The 26572-nt window shown below is 33.3% G+C and overlaps 1 protein-coding gene across 2 annotated transcripts in view; it reads right to left on the bottom strand.

Moving 5' to 3' along the window:
• Positions 1-26572, bottom strand: part of LOC125070978 (innexin shaking-B-like) — a 64416-nt gene that overhangs the window by 4083 nt on the left and 33761 nt on the right. The window contains exons 2-3 of one of the 2 annotated variants that reach the window (XM_047681026.1): positions 18221-18802; positions 559-778 (exon numbers count right to left, since the gene is read on the bottom strand). In XM_047681026.1, coding sequence (XP_047536982.1) covers positions 559-778; positions 18221-18592 — 592 coding nt within the window. In that variant the 5' untranslated portion in view covers positions 18593-18802. Of the gene's footprint in view, positions 1-558; positions 779-18220; positions 19007-26572 lie in introns of both variants that reach the window. The other variant, XM_047681017.1, reaches the window with a different exon arrangement.

The following is a 26572-nucleotide window of genomic DNA, read 5'->3' on the forward strand; positions in this document are numbered from 1 at the left end:
GTAACCAATAATGCCATATTGTTACTTTCTCCGTAGTTCTATTTTTTACACAAGACAACAAAAGCTTAAGACATTAGTTGCTGTACAAATCATGACCGCGAGGAGGTGTGACAGGAAGCATCAGTTCCCATTATTAAACGTTCAAAAATATTCAATTATTAAATTTTAAAGAATCGTTAAAGAGCGTTTGTGTGCTAAAGGATATTATAACACTAATGACTTTTTAGTTGATTGCACACCTTGGAAATGAGTTGATCGCCTCCAGGCTGTTTCAAATTACGAAAATATTTTTGTTATTATTGTACATGAAACCATGAAATCTATACATGTGAATGTGAAATTTAAAAAAAAAATATATCCCGCTGAGTTTCTTTCGCCGGTTCTTCTCCGGTCCGAGGTGTTAATTTCCGAACCGGTGGTAGATTTTTGACTGTCAATAAGCAAGTGTAATAATTTCCATATTGAATAAAGATTTTTGACTTTGACTTATCAATTTCCAAGACGAAAAATGAATTAACTAAGCCTATACAGGGTGTTATTTGTAATATAGAATCTCACCTATAACGTTTATAAGAGCGAGCCCTTCGCACAAGTAGTAGCGGTAAGCCCACCAGTTGTGGTAGCGGAGATTCTCCCACAAATAGTCCAGTATGAGTTTCTTCTTCGTCTTCTTTTCTATCTCGGTGCAGACTCCCACGTCAAGATCCATCATCAGCGCCCGGATCTTTCCCCCCTCCCAGGATTTCCACAGCCAGCGCGGAGCGTAAAACAGCATCGCCTGGAGACAAATGATTCACATTGATATATTTGCGATTTATACGGCATTCGTACAGTTGAATCGATCAAGATATCCTTTGTTCAAGCACTTTTGAATTGAAATTTTACAACTTAAAGTTATATATCGGTACCACTGGTTCTACAACAGTAGTTACTGATTAGCTGCAGCTAATCAATTCAACACCGATTTGTATAAAAAAAAGAACGCAAATATATATCATTACCCTCATTACATAGTATAAAACAAAGTCGCTTACCGCTGTCTGTCCCTATGTATGCTTAGATCTTTAATATTACACAACGGATTTAGATGCGGTTTTTTTTTGTTAATAGATAGTTTGATTTAAGAGAAAGGTTTATATCTATAATACATGCACAATATAGTAGAGAAACACTGATAATTTTAGAGGTTTCTAAAGTTATGTCGTAAATAAACACATTTTTTGCGTTTACATTGCAAACGTTGGCTGAACCCTACGAGATAGATCAAAATAATGTTCTACAGTATTGTACACCTTAAAAAGGTCTACAAATAAGCCCGGGGTGGTATATGTCTATCTCTTAGGGATAATCCACAATAACAATTTTTTATCCTTTACTTTTTACGAGAAATAATGGCTTATTTTCGAAGCGATTATAAGCAATACAGCATTAATCTTTATCGAATTAAGTACCTTAAATACAATGTGCATTTAATATAGATCAATATGGTCCTTTACAGTTTGTAATTTAAATAAATATTATAGATTTAAAACGCAGGGACATAGCGTTTTGTATTTTCTAACGACTGAAAAACTGTGAACATTGTAAGACATTCTGTAGTATATTTAGAGTCAGCATTGCACCCGTGCGAAGCCGGGGCGGGACGCTAGTATTATTATAATTGTTATATTTATTTTAATAAATTTATCTAGATATTTACACATCTCAACGCTTTATTTACTTTCATGTCTTATTGCGAAGGTTGCCTGGAAGAAATCGCTATTTAAGAGATAAGACCATCATACTATAACAAATTTGCAACATTTGTCTGTATATCATCGTATTTTTTTCTTAGATGTACAATAAAGCAAGGGTGATTTTGTATTTAATTCTTCGCTGATCTCGTAGTTTATAAGGCCGAAGATTCCGAGATCGCGGGCACAAACCCAGAGCCTTATCATTAAAAAAAACTCAATAACAGCTCGGAGTCTGGAACTTGGAAGTGTGAATTCTCATATCGTGGAATGCACGTAGTTTATACATAAGCTTCATCCGATCAATGGATTACCAAATCGGAGAAAAAAGAGTGTACTTGAGGTGACGCACACCATTTTGCATATTTTAGTTGCCAGTCTCACTCGAGAATGGTCACTGTGAAAACCAGACACCATTTGGCAGAAAAAACACATAATACTAGACAGTCATAATATACTTAGTATTCTTTAATATAATATTTGTAATATAAAGCTAAATAATTTACAAGCATAAAATAACAACATTATTTTGGAGTCGTTTATAAATTCCCAGTTCATAACCCATCATGAAATAAAAAATATTTACCGATTGATTTAATTAAAATTAAACATTGGTGCTTTTAAAATAAAGTCGTAAATGCAATAGTGTACGGCGATCAATAAATATATTTGCCTAGACGGCATCGTAAAGCAAAATTTTATGGATTTGTAGCATTACACTTTCAACGCGAATGTTTAGTGGCTGCATTTACATTAGCTGCCGTTTCAAAAATCACCGTAGCGAAAGATGTTCTAATTGTTCGTTCTGCGTCGATAGATGGCGTTAGTTTCTTTAATAATTTGTTAAGAATCATTACGAATGTTCGTCTACTGCTGCTGAAATAGTCAGTGACTAGCGAATTGCTTCCTTTTCTGTTGTTTTCTTGGAATGTATGCTTGATTCTATGTTTAAGTTATTATGCTTCACTGCGGATTGGTGGGACTCACTACTCAGAGGATTGAGTCACGTTTTCTCTTACGTACTACAAAATATATTTAAAATAAGAACTGGAAATATTGAGAGGGCTTGCGACTGATATTGATAGAGATTTTTTTTAAAGAAGTAGTTACGACATTTTGCTTCTGATGTCACTGGGTTTAATTCTAATTACAAAAGATGATTTGATTACTACAGTTTTGTTAAATATTTTTTCATTAAACTCATTGACGGTATCCTTTTTTGTCATCTATTTTTATTATTTAAATTTCATGTTTATATTTTAAAAGTATATACATATTTATAAAATGTTTCAATATTTAACGTAATTTGCACTTTGTGGAAGCCTTTTGTGCAATCCCGTCTGGGTATGTAACTACTAATTATATATTCTTTGAATGGTGAGTGAGCCAGTGTAACTACGGGCACAATGGAGAAAATATCTTAGTTCCCAAGGTTGAAGACGCATTGGTGTTGTAAAAAATGGGTAATGTTTTTATGGTGCCAATGTTTAGTGGCGATGGTGACCGCATGACAGCAGATGTCCCATCATCTGCCTGCCTATTATTATACAAATAAGTATTATATAAAAGATAATTACTCTCAATAGTATTTTTATAGGAAACAATAATAGTCGATTGAAAAAAGAAATAAAATAAAAACGCTTAAGTTCCATATTTGACTTAAGATTGCTCATAAGACAGGCTACCTTTTCATTACACAGATCTCCTATATTCCTAACGCAGGATAAGAGCGAAACCCGAGACCCTCGGATTACAAACTAAAGTTATATCTAACGGGTCCATCTCCACTAGTTGCTCACGATGTGGATTGCCATCGTCTTGTACGAGCAACAGGTAATGTAAAGATGCTCGAGCAAGTACGCAACGAAATGGAAAGATAAGAGAAGAAAGTGCTGTCGTCAGTCGATGCGTTTGATACCTCGAACAATACGAGTATTGGTCGGAATGGTTCGTTTCTGTAAACTAGGTCAAGAAGAACAGTGTAGCGGATTTCTGGCTAATGTTGGATTTAAACGCTTCGATTCGTCGAGCTTTGACACAGTGACAGTTTGTGTAATATTTTTGGGATCGTTACGTCATTCTTTGAGTGGGATTTCCCTAGATTTAAAATTCGATTGTATTCCAATTGAAAACACAAATCGATATTTATTGGTATATGATACTCTAAAAAGTGGGGTATAAATAGGTTCCGGTCGCGGCTTCTCCGACATGTGGGGGAAAAGCAGGTTTATAGGTATTTTATGTGCTTTTTTTAGTTCTGACCATGTATCCTGCTATATGCTGTTCATGAGTATCGGTTTTGAAGTTAAGACGTGAAAGCGTAATGAACTAATTGGTTCGAATGTCAAAGTTAGTTAAACTCAAACTTAAACTCAAATTAATTTATTCAATATAGAAGCATTACATTTGCTTATCGATAGTCAAACGTAACACTACCATCGGTTCGGAAAAGAAAATACCCTGACCTGAGAAGAATCGGCGAAAGAAACTCGGCGGATCTTTTTTTTGTCAAATTTATTATTTACACAATCGAATATGAAAAATCAAACAATCAAAAAAGAACTAACCAAACATTTATTCTAATCGTATAAATTAGTTTTTCTTGTCTGTTTGTTTGTTCGCTTACTTAAATTTAAACTCTAAATTACGATGGATCCCGATTGCTGAAAATTTGACTGATGCAGGATTGTTTTTTATATCGAATGCGTTTCAATATTGCGTTCAATACTGTATACAAAGTGTTATATTTTTGATACATTGTTGATTTCGTCTAATGCCATTTTACTATAAATATTTTATATACATTTTGTCACACTAAAATACTTTATGTCACAGGGTAAATAAATACAATAAGAAGTAACTTTGAATGTCTCACTGTCCCACTCCTCTTGGAGGTTTTTAAATGAATGTTAGTGGTTACTTATGTGATAGAATTTCTTCCATAACACCATATTTGCTTGGTGGTTCGTTCGGTTCCTTGGGCTAATCCGTCTGGGTAGCTACCCAGGCTTAAACGGGTTTGCAGCTACTCATCATGTATTCTACCGCCAAACAGTAATACTTTGGTAAAGTTTTACTTCGGGTTTGAAGAACTTTGGTAAAGTTTATATCTTGGAGCGCAAATATCTTCAGGCGGTGGCTATCACTTACCATCAGACGGGTCCTTTGTCAGTCTGCCTGTCGAACTAAATTATTTACAAAAACAAAATCATACGATAATTCCATTCATTTTCCGGATTTGAAATAAAAATTCAGTTAAAGTTATAGATTTGTAACGATGGAAATATAAACTACGTTTTACTTTTTATTAAACAATTAATGTCATATGGCAACACTATCAAAGTTTTTATGGACTTACGTGACATTTCACGGTCACGATATAATGTAGCCTACAGCTCGTCTATTATTGTAGTGAGTTATTGTCGCAGTCGCTGTTATTAGTGTGTTGATTTATTGCGGAACCTGGCAACATTTGACGGATTGTGAATAAATGGTGGGATATTAAATAATAAATTAATATAGCAGCAGATGCTAAGTAAAATAATTTGTTACATTTTATTAATCTATTAAATGAACTGTTTTCTTTAGCTCCTTGGATTTAAAAGTACTCTTTTTTAAATCAAATTATTGTCGCTTTAAAAGTGGTATCCACCCATAGACAAAAGCGCTAAAAGAAATATTTGCTATACTTTACAACGCCAATGTGCCACCGACCTTAGGGACTATGATTTTATGTCTTTAACTTTCTTCTAGTCTTTTAACCGAAACGCAACAATAGTAAAAGTGATGTTTGGTTATAGGATGCGTGGTGAGTGTGTGGTACCCACACAAGCTTGCACAAAATTGTACCATCAAGTAAAAACGTATCGTTGGGAAACCCATATTAAATAAAAGTCTGCCATATATGTCTTCAACCACCACCCAGCTGGGAGAGTTACACCCTTACCGTGCCATACAACGTATGTAAAATTAAGTAACTTTTCTAACTTAAAATATACAGAGGTATAGAAAAAATACTCATCAATAAGTCATTGAGTCACTTAAAATATACTCGATCAAAACGGACATTCTACACGGAGATCAGCTATCTGGCGAACACAAGTGCGTACACAATAGTATAATTCTATTGCTAAATTTAAAAATCCGATAGAATGGCAAATCTGTCACCGGTAAGAGTTCAGGAGTGGGACCAAGATTTTGACATGTTTTTGAGGTATAGATTGTTGTCAGATTCCGGCTTTTACTGAGGATTTCTCGACTGAAAAAACCTCCAATGAACCACTTACTTTTGCGTCAGTAACTTTAGGTACTCAATCATTGAATACTTAACACTGAATTTTACTAAATATTTATAAAAATACATTTCTCCTGGTGCACAATGAATTAATTTTAAAAAAGCAATGAATATATGATTGATCACTTTATGAAATAAAATCACAGTTCGTTGCACTTGAATGATAACAATAGATTTAAAATAAAATACTAAAACTTTTGTTGTCATTTAAGCAATGTCTATTTTAGTATATTTTTAGTGGATATTCAAACGGACACATTCATCATCACGCGTCGTTTCGACTGACTATCGTATGTAGGAGCTCGCTGGCCAGCGCTTCCGACTTCTAGAGTTATGATTGTGACGTTTTAGTTCTGAGTCCCGACTTTTCAGTTTCGGTTCAGTTAATTTCAGACTTGGTGCAGTTAAAAATCGATTTTCCATATTTTATTACCGACTTGGGCGTGATATGAGCTGAGAGAAAAAAATGTTTGCAACGTTTTAAATTTAACGTTTGAGTGAAACGCTTCTGTTGTGCTCCGCCGGCTAATTGTTGTTCTCGATTCTATTCGGATCCAATTTCGACTCTTCCTCGATAAAATAAACGTCAGCTCAATCGTAACTGAGGACCAATGCTACTACTTTATGTCGGTTATAATACGATCCCCATTATAATCCGACCTAACTTCGATCGAAACTGGATGTTAGAATATGAAAACAGATGAATCGAAACGATAACGTTTCGATTCGATTGCGAAAGTAACAGTTTGTTAGTGGAATTGGCGCCCCAATATTGTTTCACTGCTATGATCTGAACTTGAGGGAGGCCTACGTCCAGTTACGACAGGCATTAACTGATTCTACGCCTATATTTGGCTTCAAACGAAGGACCTTCTCAACGGACCACAGCATACATACCATATTTTGTATAACAAAGCTTGTTCTTATAAAACTAAAAGTCAGCATGTAAATATTGCAGGGCTGGGCTGACGAGAAAGTTTGAATGAAGCTAAATCGTTGCTCTTATATGGGTTGGTTGGATATGGCAGAATTTCATTGAAATTATACATGCAGGTTTTCCTGATGAATGAATTATTAACGCAAATTAAGCACATGGAAATTCAGTAGTGCTCACCTGGGCTTGTACCCTCAGTCATCGGTTAAGACGCACCCTTTCTGACCACTCAGACATCTCAGCTCGTAAAAGTCTTTACTAACAATTTATTATTGATCAAAAGATCTCATCTTAATTCTCAACCACTTTCAAAAAGTAATGACAAATGACAGCTACGAATTTGATGTTAGCTTTTTAATCTGTATTTACATATTGATAAAACGTGTTTATGATTAAAAATGCATAACTATAAAAAGGAAATTATTACATTTTCATGTTTTCGTTCTCAAATAAAAAAAAAAAAAACAAATTGATTGAGCCACTTATTTTGTGAAAAAATATTTTAAGACGATGTAATTAAAAAAAGTTTTTGTTCAACAGCGCTCTTTATTATTATTTGATTCAGTTTTAATTAATTTAGCATTATTTAAATATGTATCGATAAAAAAGACATAATGTATGCGGAAATACGCGTGCCAACGATTCCAAGTTGGAGAGTTATGGCCGCGACATTATGATTTCGAGTTAAACCTTTGCTTGGCACCGGCTAAATTTTGTGCAAATTGTACCCATGGGAATAGTTACATTAAATTTAAGGCATGTAATATAACTTTACATTTAAATTTATACTAAATTGTTACATACCTTAAGGAAATTAGTTTCTGTGGTTAACATTTAAAAAAATACAACAAAAATTCAAATGTTCTCTTATTTATCTTCGCCTTTTTAAAATGAGACTGAAACTAAACATAAAATTAAAAAAAATATATATTTTATTCATAATTTGACACAAATGAACACGCAATATTATTATAGATATTCTGCCGCCAAATAACAGTACACTGCATTGTTGTGTTCCGGTTAGAAGGGTGAGTGAGCCAGTGTAATCACAGGCCCAAGGGACATAACATCTTAGTTCCCAAGGTTGGTGGTGCATAGGTGATGTAAGGAATGGTTAATATTTCTTACAGCGCCTTTGTCTATGGGCGATGGTGACCACTTACCATCAGGTGGCCCATATGCTCGTCCGCCAACAAATGCCATAAAAAAATATATTTGGCAAACATATTTAAATTTAGAATGTTTTTTATTATTTTAAACATGGCTACTGAATATAAATATAAAGGCTAAAATATACATTCTCTGAAGAAACTATAAATTATCAGACATGTATTATTATTAAAAATTAGCGGCTGCAGATAATTATAATTTAGGTCATTTTTAGGAGCAAAGGACTAATAAAGGACTGAAAAGGGAACTTGTCAGGACTTCGTTGTAAAACGCTTAAAGCGACGCACGTCTCTGCGGCAACTTCATCACGTCGGCGCGAGGGTGCTCCACACAAGTGTAGGTTACATGTTTGAGTGTCTGCTGTGTTCTAAGTATTTTTAGGATTATTATTTTTAAGAAATTTATAATAGCTCGTGTTTTTGTTTATTCGTTTCACATAAAGTTATATTGTCTACACATTATTCATCAATTATAAATAAAGTCGATATAAATTAGAAGAATTTGTTGGTATGTTTGCGATAATCATAGGACTAAACCATGTGCGATTTGATAAAAACAAAAATGCATGAGATAGCCCATTTATTTAGAAAGTATGAAAACCACATAACATCACGCTATGGTTCAAGCAGGAGAAGCAGCTAAACGCTTAACGCAGGTGAAACCACGCGAAGTGTAAAGTATTACAAAACATAAAATTTTATCAAAAAAAGAACCGACTTCTAAAAGTACTAAGAAAATAAATTATGAATGAATGAAATTCGTGCCCATAAAAAAATATGTTGTCAATCTCCACCTTCAACTCTCGGGGGTGGTAAATTTTCTTCAATTTTAAATGGACCAAATTGGAAAGTAGCTTCCTACACAAAACAAGAATTGATAATTTTTTTTATAAATGACGAAGTTCACAAGTAACAAAATACAATCGAATTTAAAAACCCCCTTCTTTTTTTAAGTTGTTTAAAAATCGAACGTGTTAACATTTTATTTATGTCACTTTTATTTTTTTATTTTTTAGGGCCGAGTACGCCCAGTTGTTGGAACGCGTGCATCTTAACCGATAATTGCGGGTTAAAACCCAGGCAAGCACCACTGAATTTTCATGTGCTTAATTTGTGTTTATAATTCGTCCCATGCTCGGCGGTGAAGGAAAACATCGTTAGGAAACCTGCATGTGTGTTTCAACAAAATTCTACCACGTGTCTATCCACCAACCCGCATTGGAGCAGCGTGGTGGAATAAACTCCAAACCTTCTCCTCAGAGGGAGAGGGTTTACTTTACTGTTACTGTTATTCATTTCTTTTTTTCATTTATTTTTCTTATACATATATTATCACTTTTGATGAACGTTAATATGACAAGACTGAAAGGAGATCAGAAGCAACGGTTGTACGCAGTGGTGTGCCGGTGTGCGGTGCGGCGATGCATTGCGAAAAAAATACTCAAAGAAATATGATCTTTGACAATGACGACATACGTCATGTCATTGTCAAAAAATAATGTAGATTTCCCATACGATGTTTTTTTCGAGTGCCCACCGAGGGCGATGTGAATTTATAATACATTTTTTTCAGACGTACGGGTAATTTTTTCAATCCAAGTCGATTCCTTTCATGACATTGTCAAAACATAATGTATGTAGATTTCCACACGATTTTCTTACTCACCGATCAGGATGTGATCTATATATCTTTAGATGCACTGGTAGTGTGTTATTTGCACAGTTTCAGCACCAAATTTCAACTTACGATGGCACACCTCATCTCATAAAAAAAACGTTTCATTTTCCCTTTCCATATTCGTCGAATACCAAAATATTCAAGTTGTTTATTCTTATGATCATTGTCGACATGTAACGTTAGTTTTATTAATAATATCGAACTTAAACTTAACATTGAAAACATATTTTTAGTACGAAAATTGGTTTCCAACGATTTTAACAAATAGCGAATTTAACGCTTCATTAGCATACCCGAGTGACTTAGGTGCCAATATTTCATCGCTTTACAGCGGTTTGAGGTCGTAAATGTGAACTATGAAAACAACGTGTTAGTTATTTGTTATTGATAGTTGCTCGTTAAGTGGACGGCTTTTAATAAAATAAAAAAAAATATTATTTCACTGTACTAATCATTATGTATAATAAATAAGTTAATAGATCGTATTTAACAGTGCTCGGTAAAGGTCTTCTGTTTGAAAAATATTTGGACACATGTTGCCATAATACGGGTAAATCCGGCCAAATCCGATTAGGATTTGTGGACGCGATCTTCGGTTAAGAGAAAAAGAAAAGTGTTCTATGAAAAAACAAATTTTATTTTTAAATTTAGAACGCCTTCCTGAATGATATTGGGTATATAATGTTTCCAGGCCTCTGATTTTCGAACTTCTCTCTCTGAGGCACTATTTTCATTTACAAATTCAATTCGTGCTTTGGGGTGAAGTGAAATATGTTTAAGAAACTGCATGTTTTGGAAGGAATTCTGAGACATGGCTATTTGCCAGTACGTAGTAAGACAGCGTACTCTTAGTACGTTTAAACGTAGGGGTACCTACGTTTAAAACTTTATCATATCTACTACTAGGTACTACGTACGAAAAGTTTTAAGGAAGAAGAAATAAGGTGCGTGTAACTATGAGAAGCTAAACTTCTTCTGAATAATAACAAGTAGTATTTAATTACATGCAAATAAACAATTACAATTAAATAATCAAAATGTACTTATTAATTTAAAAAGATCATAATTATTATTATGGCAAGTTAACATTGTTAAATAAGATAAGTTGTGAAGTTGTCTATTTAGCGAAAACTCTTTGCTGCATTATAAAAATTGACCTTCATTATTTTTTCATACCGCGCCGAAAGAAGTATAACACCAAAAACACAATCTAACACGGATTGTGGATTCAAATCCCGGAAAACACTACAGAGATTCGTAAGTGAGTTGCGCTCATACTTTTTATTTCGTTGCTATATTATATTATTTTTATAATATATTTTTTCTTCTGATAATAATGGATTCATAGTTTCCACGTAACCCGTACAAATTTAGACTTACATTAAGCCGGGCTTTGCCTATCTGAGAGCAAACTTCATCTGCTAACGCTCATAAAGATAAAACATGACTCCGCAATAAACTAAAGTTATCAAATCTAATGCTTACAGAACTAGAGCAATGCGCCTGCGCCGGTGAGAGCTATGAAGCCTCGTTTAGATCGGAAAGTGCTTACGCTAGTCAAGACGATTTATTTTAGTATATTTGGAAGTGAATTGGGTCAGATGATATAAATATTATGTGCGTATTTATTTTTTTAATATACATTTTATGGGATTTTTTATAGCAAAATCTTATGAACAAAGACGTTTGGGCAATAAACATTGGAATTTTGAGTTGTTTAGCCATTTCATTACAAAGACACAGTCAAAATTGTATTCAACATAACACTCGTTTGGTTATCGGAAACCTGCTACTGTTTTGGGAGTACATATCTCGTAACCTCACTTGATAAGAACCGGTGTAACTCTGCACATTACATTAAGTTTAGCTTCCAAATTATCTTACTGTTCTTGAGCTGTTTACACCCTGAGTCATCGAGGTCTACGTCAATAATAAATATGTATAAATTAAAAAAAAATTATGCCTACTTGAATAAAGAATATTTCGATTTCGATAAAATTAATTTTCTCCTCACGTCTAATATATATTATATAACTTGTACATAAGACGTTTTACAATAACAGCGGCGAAGTACTAAAACGTGATCGCTCATTACTGTCTGGACATAATATTAGCTCGTCGACTTGAGCTTCCATTATTTTAACGTGCTTTAGTATTACGAGACGAGGACGTTTTCTTGTGAAAATTTTACGCTTATTAGTACATTTGAAACTAACTTCTTAGTGCAGCACTCGAGTAACTGTTTCTCCTGCATTGTATTCTAAACTCTTAATGCAGTTTTAATGGTATTGAATATTATGATTCTTTAATAAATAAACATTTTAAAACACAAATTGTCCTTTAACAAACAAGGTGTGGAGTGGACACCTGCGTGCAAAACATTAGAACAACTTCTTACGATGATGCGATATAAATGGGTGCAATGAAGACAACTCAGTATGTGTTATGATTATATGAAAGATTTCGTCAGAATAGCGCCATCTGTTGGTATTGGGTTGTAAACTTTAACAAAAATGGTCTTCTGCATCGTTGGATTTGACAACTAACTGGCAAGGACTAATTGCTATTAAAGATTACTCTGGGCGTCAGATGTCCTTAACTTTCAAGTCAATGACTGCTGGTGGCTGGTAGCAGCTGGTGAGAATAATTAAAATGCACCCATCATATCCGGAAGAGACGACATCTATGTTAGTGAACATTTAGGTCTCACCGAAGGCCTTAGGATTTTGCGACTTTGAACCCTTAAGTGGGTTCGGAACATCTGGCTTGAATATGCGGTATGCCGGCCGAAGAAAAAGAAGATATACCTGGGTAATGAGATAAGCGTTGAATCTCAAACCCAGACTACGTTACAGCCAGTCAGGAAGTGCACCCACAATGTGTGTGGCATGCAAATTACTATCAACCGTTACTTTTATTTATTGACATACACTGTGTTTAAAATGGCAAAGAGTAACTACTGAATTTCTTGCCGGTTCTTCTCAATAGAATCTACTCTCCGATCCTTTGTTAGGTTTATATTCAATTCAACACTTTAACATGAAGATTCTTAAGTGCTTTTTTGAGCCAACTTACATTACATACATACATTAACAGCCTGTAAATTTCCCATTGCTGGGCTAAGATCTCTTCTCCCTTTGAGGAGAAGGTTTGGAGCGTATTCCATCACGCTGCTCCAGTGTGGTTTGGTGGAATATGGTAATGTAATGGTTTCCTCACGATGTTTTCCTTCAACGCCGAGCACGAGATGAATAATAAACACAAATTAAGCACGTGAAAATTCAGTGGTGTCTTCCTGGGTTTGAAGCCGAAATCATCGGTTAAGATGCACGCGGTCTAAACACTGAGCCATCTCGGCTCTTGAGCCAACTTATTCAAGTAAGAAGTGAGAACTAGAATAAAGAATATTTTGAATTTGATCATTAAACAAAGGCCTGTAATTATAATGTATTATATTTCCTAGTGTAATTGCTACCGATGGTCCGTTATATGTTATGTGGGATAACATTAGCGTCATATTTAAGCAGAGTCTATGGCTTCTTGTTTCGTACGTCAGAATTGTTCTTTTCTATATTAAATATACTAATATAATAAATGCCAAAGTAACTCTGTCCGTCCGTCTGTCTGTCTGAATTTGATGACATTTGGTATGAAGCAAGATTAAACCCCAAGGAAGGATAAAAGCTACTTTTTAATATAGAAACTTGACGACAAAGTTCAGTCATCAGTTATTCTTCCGCCAAAAAGCAATACTTAGTTTTGTCGTGATCAGGTTTGAAAGGTGACCGAGCCAGTGTAACAGTGTAACAAGGGACATAACATCTTGGTTCTTTATGTTGGTTGTACATTGACGTTGTAAGGAGAAGTTAATATGTCTTATAGAACCACAATATCTATGCAGTATAGACCATTTAAGACTTTTGTTCGTAGTTTATATGACAAATTATACTACACCTACTTCAGTTCAACATTTATCGTTGATATTTGTGAGAAGTTTTCTGGGATAGGATTATCGATGATGAGTTCCTTGCTGGTCGTATTGCAATATTGATTGTACTGTAGAAGCGATGTAGCCGGTAGTAGCTTTAGATTAATCTTGCTTATTAATAATGTCTAATATAAGAGACTTGAACAAAATATATATTCTGTTATAAAAATATTTAAACAATCATAAAGAAAGCAAAAAAAAACTGATTGAAACAAATAGTTTTTTTTTTCTCGATAAAAGTGACTCTTAATGTTTCACTGCTGGGCTATGGTAATAAGATTTTTTTTGTAGTTTTTTCAAATTAAATATTTGATAATCAGAAGATGTGATCCCTCAATCTTCGGCTACGATTTACGCAATCTACTAAGCCATATCAGCTGAATTGAATTTTATTCACATGCCTCATGAAAACAAACCCACAGTAGTAGTTATTTAACTGGAAACAAAACGACTTATGAATTAGGTTAATAATAAGAGCAAAAAACTCAAAGAAGCGCGTGTATTATTGCTCACATCCAGCTTAAAATACTGAAAGCGCTTTAAAAATAAGATAATATTCGCGTTACAATTCCTTAGCATAATATTCAAGCAATGAATGTTGAAAAATCATAATGTGGAAACGGAAGCAAAACGCTTACCGCATACGTACATAATACTCGTTTGTAAATAAGTCTGTGTACTTTTTAGCATTGCAGGAAACAGCTTCGGATGTTAAAAATAAGAGCTGTAAGCCATTATGGAGAGAATAAACAGAAAATTAGGTCGCATTTTTGTTTGTTAAGATGCGAAGGCGTCGGCCGGTCGAACGCTAAGTATTGGTCGTGTCATTTATTTTACGCAAATTTTATACAGATGATGCTGTGGAGGATTTGATTTTAATTCCATTCCATTTCTTACCTTCGAGGAGTTGTGTTTGTTTTTTTTAATAATAATCTTTTTATATGGTTTAAAATTTTAAAAACAAACATAATCAGGGGGAGGAGGGGAGGCGTAGGGGAAATGTTAACAATATGTTGATATATATATAAACATAAAATAAATAAAGACGTATTCGCTTTACTTTTTTTCCACGTAGTTTTCAACAAATCCTCACAAATCTGTTGGTTGGGACCTAGGTGTATCTTTCTGTTATACTCATTGATTATGTCATGGGCCAGGTTTCATCACAATCGAATCTTCAATTACTATTTTAATTGTTCTCTGTGGTATTTTTTGTTTGCGACTTCTTACACACAGTTCGGTGCAATTTAATTAGGACATTGATAATGAAGATTAATTTACGAAGTCTTAACGGACTCTAATCAGGATGACCCAGATTTAGAGACTGAGGTTTTGTGTGCGAAGCCTATCAAATTGATATGGCGGCTAAACTAACTGTCCTTTAAGGTTCTATGAAAAGATTTTAATACTTGAAATGAATATTTTTCTTAAGGCTAAATACATTTTACTTCTGCATATTAAGTAAAAGGTATTTTTTATTACAGAATAGCTTATTAATTTGGTGTTTAATGATAAAGTCTATGTAATGCGTAGGAGTTCAAGCTGGCTTCATACCATATTTCATCGAATTTGGTTCAGTGGTTTGCCCGTGAAAGAGCAAAAAATAGACAGACAGATATACCGACTTTTTTGCATTTATAATATTAGTAACTATTAATAATTGTAACTTCCAAGATTTAAGACTTTTTGTTGTGTTTTCAACTTTAAAATTGCGAGTTGATACAAAAACATATTATAACGTCTGTACAAACATACATCTAATTTCATACTCAATCTTAATTTTTATTATATTTTTCTAATTAATTTACTTCTTTGGCTGCGGAGAAACGTTAAATTAAGCAACGCGCAAGCCTCGGTTTCCATCCAGGCATTTAATTGTCGTTACTTTTATGAAAATACTAAAATTTGGAATAACAGAATATAAGCGCCAATAACGAATGTGTCCATCACAGTTTTTGGTGTGCTATACATATAAAAGACAATGAACAACATAAGGCTAATAAGTTGATCACTTTACTTTTTAATTTTTGGTTCTTTATATTTTTGGAATTATGGGTATAATTTAAACAGCTTTAAAACAATAACACCTCAAGTTCGATGCCATTATTTTTCCAAGAAATTTTACATCGTTTCATAATATCTAATTGCGTGATTTAAGTATTGTACAAGTAGTTTTTTTGCCATCTTAAGTTTTATGTTCGTGATCACCGCGGGAGTCGATGCTTGCAACGCGTTCTTGAGTAGATTTCTTGCTTACATTCCAATCTATAATATTTGTGCAGTGTTTTTAAGTGAAATTTCTTCGGATATGATGGGATTATATAATGTTTATAAAGAAGAATATACAATAATATTCCATAAAAGCTGATATACATGCTATTAATACAAGAAATAAGAATAAATTTGTAACCCCTACTTTCCGTTTGCATACGGTACAGAATATGTTTTTGGGCAATGGTATACGCATATATAATAACATACCGGGAAATAAAATCAATTTACCATTTACAAATTTAAAAAGTTTATCAAGACTAAACAAATAAATAAATCTTATTATTCATTAAAATTATACTTTTTAGAAAAAAACGCCTGGATTTAAGCTCGGGTTCCATTGCAGGATATTAATTATTGTAAATCTGTTTATTTGAAAAGAGCAACTATGCGAGTTTCTTGCCATTTCTTCTCGCTGGAAGCTGCTTTCCGAAATTATATATAAAATATATATTAAATGTTATTATTTAGAAATACAGACTTTGGAGCAGCACGCTGCAACAGATTGTTGACATATTGGTAAAAGTTGTACCGGAGGTGTAGCCGAGGGAAATATTTTGATTACCCCGAATTCCGATCCATTTTCATTAACGGCCCAGAATAGCAAGTTTACGGATCGTTAAATCTTTCATAAAAATTTAATCGGGTCGAGGTATAAACTATTGAACTTTTGTTTGTGTCGTTGCAACATCCATGTGTCTATCAAAATTTTTTGAAAAAGAAAAAATATATATTTAAAAAACTGTCTGATAGTCCAATAGCTTCCTTTAACCGATATTATGGCCTTATGCAGGCTAATTATTTTACCAAGGTGTGTCAAAGTGAATCGGTTTGAAAGGTGAGTGAGCCAGTTTGATTAAAGACACCAAGACAGATTTAGACGCATCGTATCAACAATAACTGTATAATAGGTAGATATTCGAACATAACTTCCGAATCATAGTGAGAATTCTTCGATAACTATAGTGAATTAAATCGGAATATTAGAATGAGATGCAATATAAAAATTATTACGTACTTTATAAATTATGATCGCGTGGCATGGAGGCAATAATAGCAGCACTTCCCCGACTCACCAGTGAAGGAAATAATATGATATTATACCCTTATTAGTCCAAAGTCCAAGTGCAATCCAACTACTGAGATATTAACCGTCTTCAAAAGGTACTAATATTTTGATTAGTCATTAGTCTTGAAAACACATCCTGTGTTTCGTATCATTTCAAACAGACCATACTTAAATATGAGTCATATATTTCAATAAAATTTCAAATTTATTCTCTGGTTATGTACATATGTAATTATTTTTCAGGAAAATGACTGAATAGCTTCCAGTACGTCGGGTATTACGAGCGGCATTACGGTGGATTCATTCGGAAATCTGCCTGATGACTGTTCAGTCTCTTGAGGATGTGTAATCCAGATTAAAAATAGTACAGGATATGTAAGACTAAAAACGGACGTGCTTAGTTAGAACTGCCTTTACAAAAGCTATGACGTATATTTTACGTGTCTAATATTGCACGCACAAAGCAATATTATATATATTATGCTGGAGATTATATAAATGAACGGCAGTTCTTCAATACATTAGCATTACATTAGCAGCCTGTAAATTTTCCCACTGCTGGGCTAAAGGCCTCTTCTCTCTTTGAGGAGAAGGTTTGGAGCTTATTCCACCACGCTGCTTCAATGCGGGTTGCCGGAATACACATGTGGCAGAATTTCGTTGAAATTAGACACATGCAGGTTTCCTCACGATGTTTTCCTTCACCGCCGAGCACGAGATGAATTATAAACACAAATTAAGCACATGATAATTCAGTGGTGCCTGCCTGGGTTTGAACCCGAAATCATCGGTTAAGATGCATGCGTTCTAACCACTGGGCCATCTCGGTTCTTCAATAAATATTCTTTTAATATCTTTCTATTATCAACTATAAAAACTTTTTGCTTCGGAAATTGTTTTCATAACTGTTCTTATTTATTGATTATTTATACAAGTTAAATAATTTGAAGTAACTTGTTATATAAAACTGATTTGATTACATAGGTTATAAATAAAATAACAGATAATAAAAGAGAATCATCTTATATATGTTTAAGAAATAACTTATCGAATGCTTTAGAAAAGTTACGAGGCTAAAACTTACCTGGAAAAATAGGCAGAAGCAGACCCATTGGTAATACTTGTATATCTTCCTGTCACTCATATCTTCCTTCCCTTTCTCTCGGCTGTTCCCGATGCCGGGGTACGGCACCTCCACGCCGACCTTCTTGTGGAAGAAACTCTTCAAGGTGTACGTGGAATGGATCCAGCAATACGTGTTCAACACGTCCTCCGGAATATCTTTGGTGTGGATACAGTCTATAGGATTCCCCACGTATTGCCTCGTAGTCACGATCAAGCTGAACGCTATCAGCAAGATGACGGTGATGGAGTAGTGTAACCTGAACACTGGCGAGTCAATGTGTACATAGTTCACCTTTATAAGATTTTTTAAACCGCGAAAAACGTCTAACATCTTAAACGCTTGAGACGGATCTCACATACTTTTTGTCCCCTCTCCGTCACTAACATTATTTTGATCCGTTACTCTATTTATTGTTTCGAAGCACCAGAATTTTTATAATTAACTTTTTTTTTAATTCACTTACAGTTCGTTGTTGGTAAGGCACTTTTTATAATGGCAGTGGTACGAGCGTTGGTCATTTTATCATAGACTCCGTTTGTGCTGGTGTACTTTTTTTGGTATTTTTATGAACTTTAGAAATGATACCATTGTGTCATATTTTCTACGTTTCATAATTTATTGTTTATCGACGCGATCATTTGCCGCTCGTGTCCATGTTACGAGCAGCTATCTCGGCGTTCGGTGTATTGTCATCAGAGTTTTAAGTTAACCGGACCCGAATTATTGTTTGTAAATTTGGACGACCTAGAATATATTTTTGATAGTAGATTGATACACGAATGGTATCATAAAACGTCACCGATTCTCCGGAGCAGACGATGTTACAAACAGAACAGTCAGATAAAGAGTGCAATGTAAAACTGAAGGTCTAAAGGCGGGAATGTACTAAAAATTATGAAGTTGTAACTTTTTGCGACTCTGTTTTTTTCCTCATTTAAATAATATAAACCCTTTTTAATTAAACCTTTTTATTGTTAATGAGAATATTATAAATATTACTGAGCTTAATCGAACATGAATTTCTTTAGACAATTTACCATTTTTTTGTGATGATTTATATATGTACCCACAAAAAGGGAAATTATGGTTCAAATATAAATAAATATTGTAGTTGTTGGACAATTTTTAAATTGTTAACAAAAATGCCCATAGACATTTGCGCTGCAAGAATATTAACTATTACTCTAGATATAAGTAATGGTTAATATTCTTGTACCACCAACCTTAGGGGCAAAGATGTTATGTCCCTTGTGCCACGGCATTACGAAGTATTGCTGTTTGGCGGTAGAATATCTAATGAGTTGGTGTTACTTACCCAGACGGGCTTGCACAAAGCCTTATCACCAAGTAAATTTATTAAATAAGGAATAATATCTCCATAAATCTATTATGTTTCATTGTATAGACAAACCTGTTATTTAAATATAATTCAAAATTAAGTAAAAATATTAACGCGTTTTAATTCGACTAGTTTATAGTAAAACCAACCTTATAGCCTTATACGTACTGTCTTTTAAAAATTCTAGTTAAAAATATTTTCAACGAGGCTCACCAACATGATATTTCCGAGAGGGCTTATATTTCTGAATAGACCGGAGCCCTACCGACTTTATATGGGTATGAATTATGTTTAACGAGAAATGCAATTCCGTTGCCGGGGAAGTTACTTTATTGAATGTGAGTACTATGATTTTGTATTCATTAAAATACTTTCTGTTGATCTGTTGTTGCTTCATTACATATTAAATTATGTAGATATAATTCAACTCTGGTTGTGGTTTGAATCTGTTTAATGATGTCGTCCTGACTGATTTTGGATACGGCGACCAATTTTAAGGGATACTAGTGAACTACCCAGGACATATTATAGGGCACAAGAGTGTGTCAAAATATTGATGCATTCTATATTCTCTCATTGTCATAATACAATGTGATGGCAAATCTGACACGTCCGGAGAGAGTTTTAGTTTGGAGGCACAATTCCAGACTCCGGCCTTTTACTTAGAATTTTTCAATAGAAATCCCTATTACTTTTTTTGGCCTGACCTAGGGTTTATACTCAGGATCCCGGGATTTGCGGCCTGATATCTAGCCACTAGAACAACGAAGCAGCAGAATCTGTGTATAATACCTTATTTGATGAAGATCTCAAGTTCAAGAGTTTTATACGTAAAATTCGTATCTCAAATAATAAATTCAATTTTTGTGTACAAAAATATTTATAAATATTACTCATTATAAGCTAGATGATAAAAATCGTGAAGTTAGTAATTGTATTTTATGAATATCTATTTTATTTAATTCAAAACAAAACTAATTGAGATTCGTCCCGATCCTTCTCGGTAGAATCTACATTATGAACCGATGACTGACATTTAATAACCCCTTAAAAATGTTCAAAAGCGCCCGTTGAATTAGATGTGATATTTTTACTTTATCATCGCAAGAAATATATTTAAACAAAAATTAAAGTCAAATAAAAAAAATCATGACACAAAATCACATAAATATATATTAAAAAAAATCTTTGATGGTGTCTCATTAAAACACTTTTATAACGAAACAGACGATTAACATCAGAGTGCGTTTTCGTAAATAAAACGAAACAAGATGAAGTACTATCAATATGTCACTTGGTCATTATAAGAATTTATAAGCGCGGGTGGTCGAGTGTAAATGTTTCAGTTGACTCTTGTACACCGTTTAAAGATCCGAAGGTGAAATAGAGCGGCGTGACTTCGATGACATGATTCTAATTCAGGATCCTCATTCTGAGAGGAGACATATGAAACGCTTTTTTAACATTTTAATAAATTATGTACTTGTAATAAAATATTTTTAAAGAGATTAATCCTTTCACTGATTGAATGAAAGTCGACTTTGACGTGAGAATCTTTTTTTTTTATTTCTTTAATCTGCGATCTGTTTAGGTGGTCTTGGGCAAAATCTGATATAAAAAAAGTGTTTTAGTGATATAGTTATATAGCTTACGATAAGTACGTAAGTAAGTTACGGTAGTGAAAAAGTTTTTAAATTTTCTCCAACTTTTTTGTATTGAACATATTTAGTTAACGTGTCTATTTGGGCGTGTCGCGATTATGCCGATATATGAATAAAATTATGTTGGAATATTTTTTATTTGTACAATTATACACAACTTAATCAAGAACCTTCTAGAAAATTTAAAAAGGCACACAGCTGCACATATTTTTCCCTTGTTAAGAAGAGGTTTTGGACCTTATTATTCTACTACCGCATGTACAATGGAAATGTACCAGAATTTTATCCTACACTTAGATATGTAAATATTTTGGTTAGATTTCAACGTTTTGTCTTTGGCTAGATTCACTTATGATATCCTACTGGTTCATCTCGATCCAGTTCATCGTTTGGATGTGTTCTTTTGTAAAAATGTTTGGATAAATGTCAATGTGCAATATGCATTACTGTGCGTCGGTTTGGAGGGTGACAAAATGGTTGTCATCAAACATCATGTCTTGACATGTCTTGAAATCTTGAATCTCTACCATTGACGGACATGTTATCTGTGCCTTTGGTGTAATTATTATTAATTATTTAATTAGTATTTTCTAGTTTATTTTTTTATTTTCGTGCACCTGCTTGCACTTCTCTGATTGCCTGACCGTTTGAGTTTCTAATATGGGTATAAATAATTAAATCCAACATTATTTCAGTTGGTTATTTTTTTTGTTTAATTAAACATTGTAAAAACTGTTTAAATAGGCTATAATTTGTACGATGATTTTACTATATTCAACCACGTAAAACTAGTAAGTAAGCCTGGTAATATCCCACAGCTGGGCAAAGAATTCCCCTTTCGAGGGGAAGATTTAGACCTTACTCCACCACGCTGCTGCAATGCGGGTTGGTGGAGTTCAGAGCCTAGAGTATAAACTCAGAATCATCGGTTAAGACTCACGTCTGATTCACTGGCAATCACGGCTCACAGCAACTCCCACGTGTTCTGGTTCAATTGCCAAGTATCCGCTCGGTCGATTGAACGAAGATTTTTCTTTGAAATTCAATATTTTCTGAACGAACAGTTTTCTGATTTACACTATTATGACAGTAGTAATTTATCAAAAAATTTACGTGAGTTTCTGTTCTTAGAACTATTTACGGGGATAATACTTGAGTCACTTGCGCATGCGCCGCGCTGCCGTCGCGTTTCTTTGATGTTTTATGTATGACGATAATTGTTAGAAGCGTTCGACATATTTTACGTTGGTTTGTATTTATATGACATTTAGTATTTTTTTATTATTTTTAACATCATTAATTTAATCGAGGGAAATTATTTCAACGAAGGATGCGTATGTAAAAACTTATTTTTTAAGTTTATCTTTGAAGTGATACTTCTTTTGGCGTGTTATTAAAAATTGATGAGTGTTTTTTTTTTATGATGCGCGCGCACAGTGTTCCATAATATTAAGTGTCAAGATACACCTTACCTTATTTTACAATGTTTTATTATAAATTTACGTTGAGATTGTTTATAATATATATTAGTGAGTATAATAGCAATGTTAAAAAAAACAAGGAATTAAATTTATCATAATCGTAATTATTATTTAAATAAATTATTATTATTTTATTGTAACATATTTATTATCACGAAATTAGAAACTATTTTGAATTACGCCGAAGATTATATATCTATATGCACCTTTTTTTATTAAAGTTAATTTAATGTATTATTTTTGTAATAAAAAAAACAATAATTTAATACCTAATAAGAAGAATTTTAAAGGTTGGATCAGTAATTTATGTCATTATACATCATGATTATAAAAAAAGGTTTAGAAATTTATTGGCACTTAAACTATATAGTTTATAGTTCGCGTGGAACCGGTTTACACTAGCTCGTAGCGGAATTTTGTCATAATAGCAGACATTTTTAACTTTGCCGATGAAATTCAAATCATTTGTAAAAAAAAACATTGGTAAAGAAGACATATTATTCGATACAAGATATGATAAAAATCGTGGAGATAATACTTCTTTTTTTTTTTTTAGATTGACTTCCAGGTAGGATATATTATATACATATATAATTGTATTTAACTAACATGACTGTATTTTTAAATGTCGAGAAGAGTAACTACTGAGTTTCTTGTCGGTTCTTCTCGGTTGAATCTACATTCCGAACCGGTGGTAGCTTCACATTATATGGTTAGTTAAATGACGATTCAAATGTGCTTGATTTTTGATGATTAAAATTGCCATATTGAAAAAATATAGAATCGCTGTCATATACATACATTTCTCAAATATTATAAATATTGTACATACAATAAAAGTTTTATATATGTTTTTATGCAATGATTTACGTTGTGGTTTTAGTACATATTTATTTTAAAGTATATGCGATAAGATTGTCTTATCTATTATAATATTGTAAATCTGAAGAGTTTGTTTGTTTGGTTGAACGCGCTAAGCTGAGGAACTAATGGTCAGAGAACTAGAAAAACTATAGACTATGATACGCCACGACCAATAAGGACGCACTAACAATGAAAAATATTGCAAAAAAATATTATTCCTGCAGAGAGCTTCCGTTGCGTGCGCTGTGTAAACGGTTTAAGCTTCGCAAAAATCATATATGACAGAATCTCATATATAGCCGAGCTAAGTAGAGCAGACAGTCATATAATATTAGGTATTATAGTAATTTGGTTTCTCAGTAGCTCACCGGCCATAAAATTTGACAGTGTTTATACTTATAGGCTTCAGAAAACAATGGAGTATTTGAAAATCATATAGATAGTTAACTCCTAAAGTTAATAACACGATTAAGGCGTAATTCGTATATTGAAAAAAGATCGTTACGATATAATATGAGTCCGTTCATAGTAGGCGGTAAGTCTTCGCTGGGACCAATATGCGTAACGGGTGTCAAATCTAAAAATAATGTATTTTATAAAAGCATCTTGTAATGGGAATTTTTGTTGGCAATTTATGATAACCGCGAATATATATCAAAGTACTTACTTTATCCTTTTTTAATTAAAAAATGTTTATACTGCATGTTGCCTAGTCTTAGACATTATTTTTTTATTTAAAAAGTTTAATGTCACTTTTGAGCGGGAAATAAATAAAGAAATGTTTTTTAATAGTTGTCAATGTGGAATCTTAACATATTATATAGTTATTTCTGTATAATCTGTATTTTTATTTTATATGCAAAATTTGTTAATTAAACAGAAATATGTATAATTTAGTCACAAGTTATTAACAACGCTATAAATTAAACACAATGTTTATTTATAAAAGCTATTAAAAGTAGCACGGAATGAGAAAATCACCAGCTAATTATTTCACCAAAGGAAATTGCACAAGTTATGTTAAACCATAATACATAATAATCTTTCTCTTGGGTAAAAAGGAATTTGAACTTTAATATACTACAATTAGGTCTTAATTAGAGTGCATTTTATCTTTTGAGGGTAATCACCTCATGATCTGGAATACTCATTGTACAATGTATCGTTCGTAATCTTATTTTTGTTTTATTTTAAACCTTAGTTTTCAACAAATAGAGTTTAAAAAGGAAACGATGGTTTTTTAAAATATTGTTTTAACTCATTTAAATCTTTGAAATGGTTTTTTATTTTTATTTTTAATTAGCAGACTAGGCCCACATGGGGCCACCTGATGTTAAGTTGTCTCTACTGACCCTACATTGGCGTTGTGAGAAATGTTAACAATTCACATTGAAAATACGCCATCTATCTTGGGAACTAAGTTATCTCACATGCCTGTAGTTGCACTGGTTCATTTGCTTTTCAAACCCGAAAGCAACAATACAAAGTGTTACTGTTTGGCGGTAGATTATATGACGCATGGTACTACAATAACCTACCCAGATGCACACAAAGCCTTAACTGAGGTCATCAATAAGCGTCAAATAATATATAACAATAGTTTTAAAGCTTAGACGTGGAAAAAACTATAAATTACAATATGATATCGTTTGGCAAACTTGACATTCGTTTCAGATTAGTGTTGCATATCGATAGTCCACTATCGATAGAGTATCGATATACTATCGATAGTATTGTCACGTGTCAATACTATCGATAGCTCCCCATGAGCAATACTATCGATTATATTACTTTTAACCTAACCTACATACATTTGACGACCTCCGTGGTCGAGTAGTGTGTACACCGGTTTTCATGGGTACGCCACTCCGAGGTCCCGGGTTCGATTCCCGGCCGAGTCGATGTAGAAAAAGTTCATTAGTTTTCTATGTTGTCTTGGGTCTGGGTGTTTGTGGTACCGTCGTTACTTCTGATTTCCATAACACAAGTGCTTAAGCTACTTACATTGGGATCAGAGTAATGTATGTGATGTTGTCCAATATTTATTTATTTATTATTTATTTATTAACCTAAACTATCGATAGTCCAAAACTATCGATACTGTCGATAGTATCGCTAAGTCTCTGTTAGCAATACTATTGATAGCAGCGATACTATTGATAAAAACGATACTATCGATATCCTGAATAGTTTTCGAGGTCAACTATCGATAGTTCTGCAACGCTGTTAGAGATTCAACACTGCCTCATGTCACTGCCAGAAACGTCAGCCAAGTCGTGCGATCCGGCTCACTTAAACGTTGAACTGTCATTTTGATTATGTTTCTTTCACTAATTGTACCAAATGTATCGTAAACGAAATTAACCGTCCTAATTACACCCACTTGGCGAAAAGTGACGAATTTAGTGAATGAATAATACGATCTAATTAAAGAGTGTTCAGCTTGCCAACTTGGCGGACGGGTGACAACAGAAAAATTATTTAATAGTTGATATTTATTAAAAGAAACGCTCCTACCATTGTTTTCGTCAACCTTGGCCCAGAATTTCGGGTTAATTGTATTTTAAAGTATCACCATCGTGATTCCAAAGGATATTATATTACAATTTGATAACTTTCACAATACATATATTGTTTCCTTTTTTTTCTAAATAACTTTTAGTGTTTTTAGATTTCTTGTACGAACCAGAAGTCAGCTACGAAAGGTATGTTAATTCAATATATTTTTACATAAAATAAGAAGGTTGACTGGCTTTTGCCAGTATAAAAAAAGTGTGGCCCTCACTGTGGCATGTGTCACATAATTATATTACTAATGAATTATATAAACATATAATAAATTTATAATAGTTTATATTAAGATAGTATGTTCAAAGAAATATCATGTGCAATGAGAGTGTATATTGTATGCGTTTAGTTTATAGAGTAATTATTCTTTCCTCTTTGTTACAGGGATAGAGAACGC

Source organism: Vanessa atalanta, chromosome 2, assembly GCF_905147765.1.
Source record: "Vanessa atalanta chromosome 2, ilVanAtal1.2, whole genome shotgun sequence".
Lineage (NCBI taxonomy): Eukaryota > Metazoa > Arthropoda > Insecta > Lepidoptera > Nymphalidae > Vanessa > Vanessa atalanta.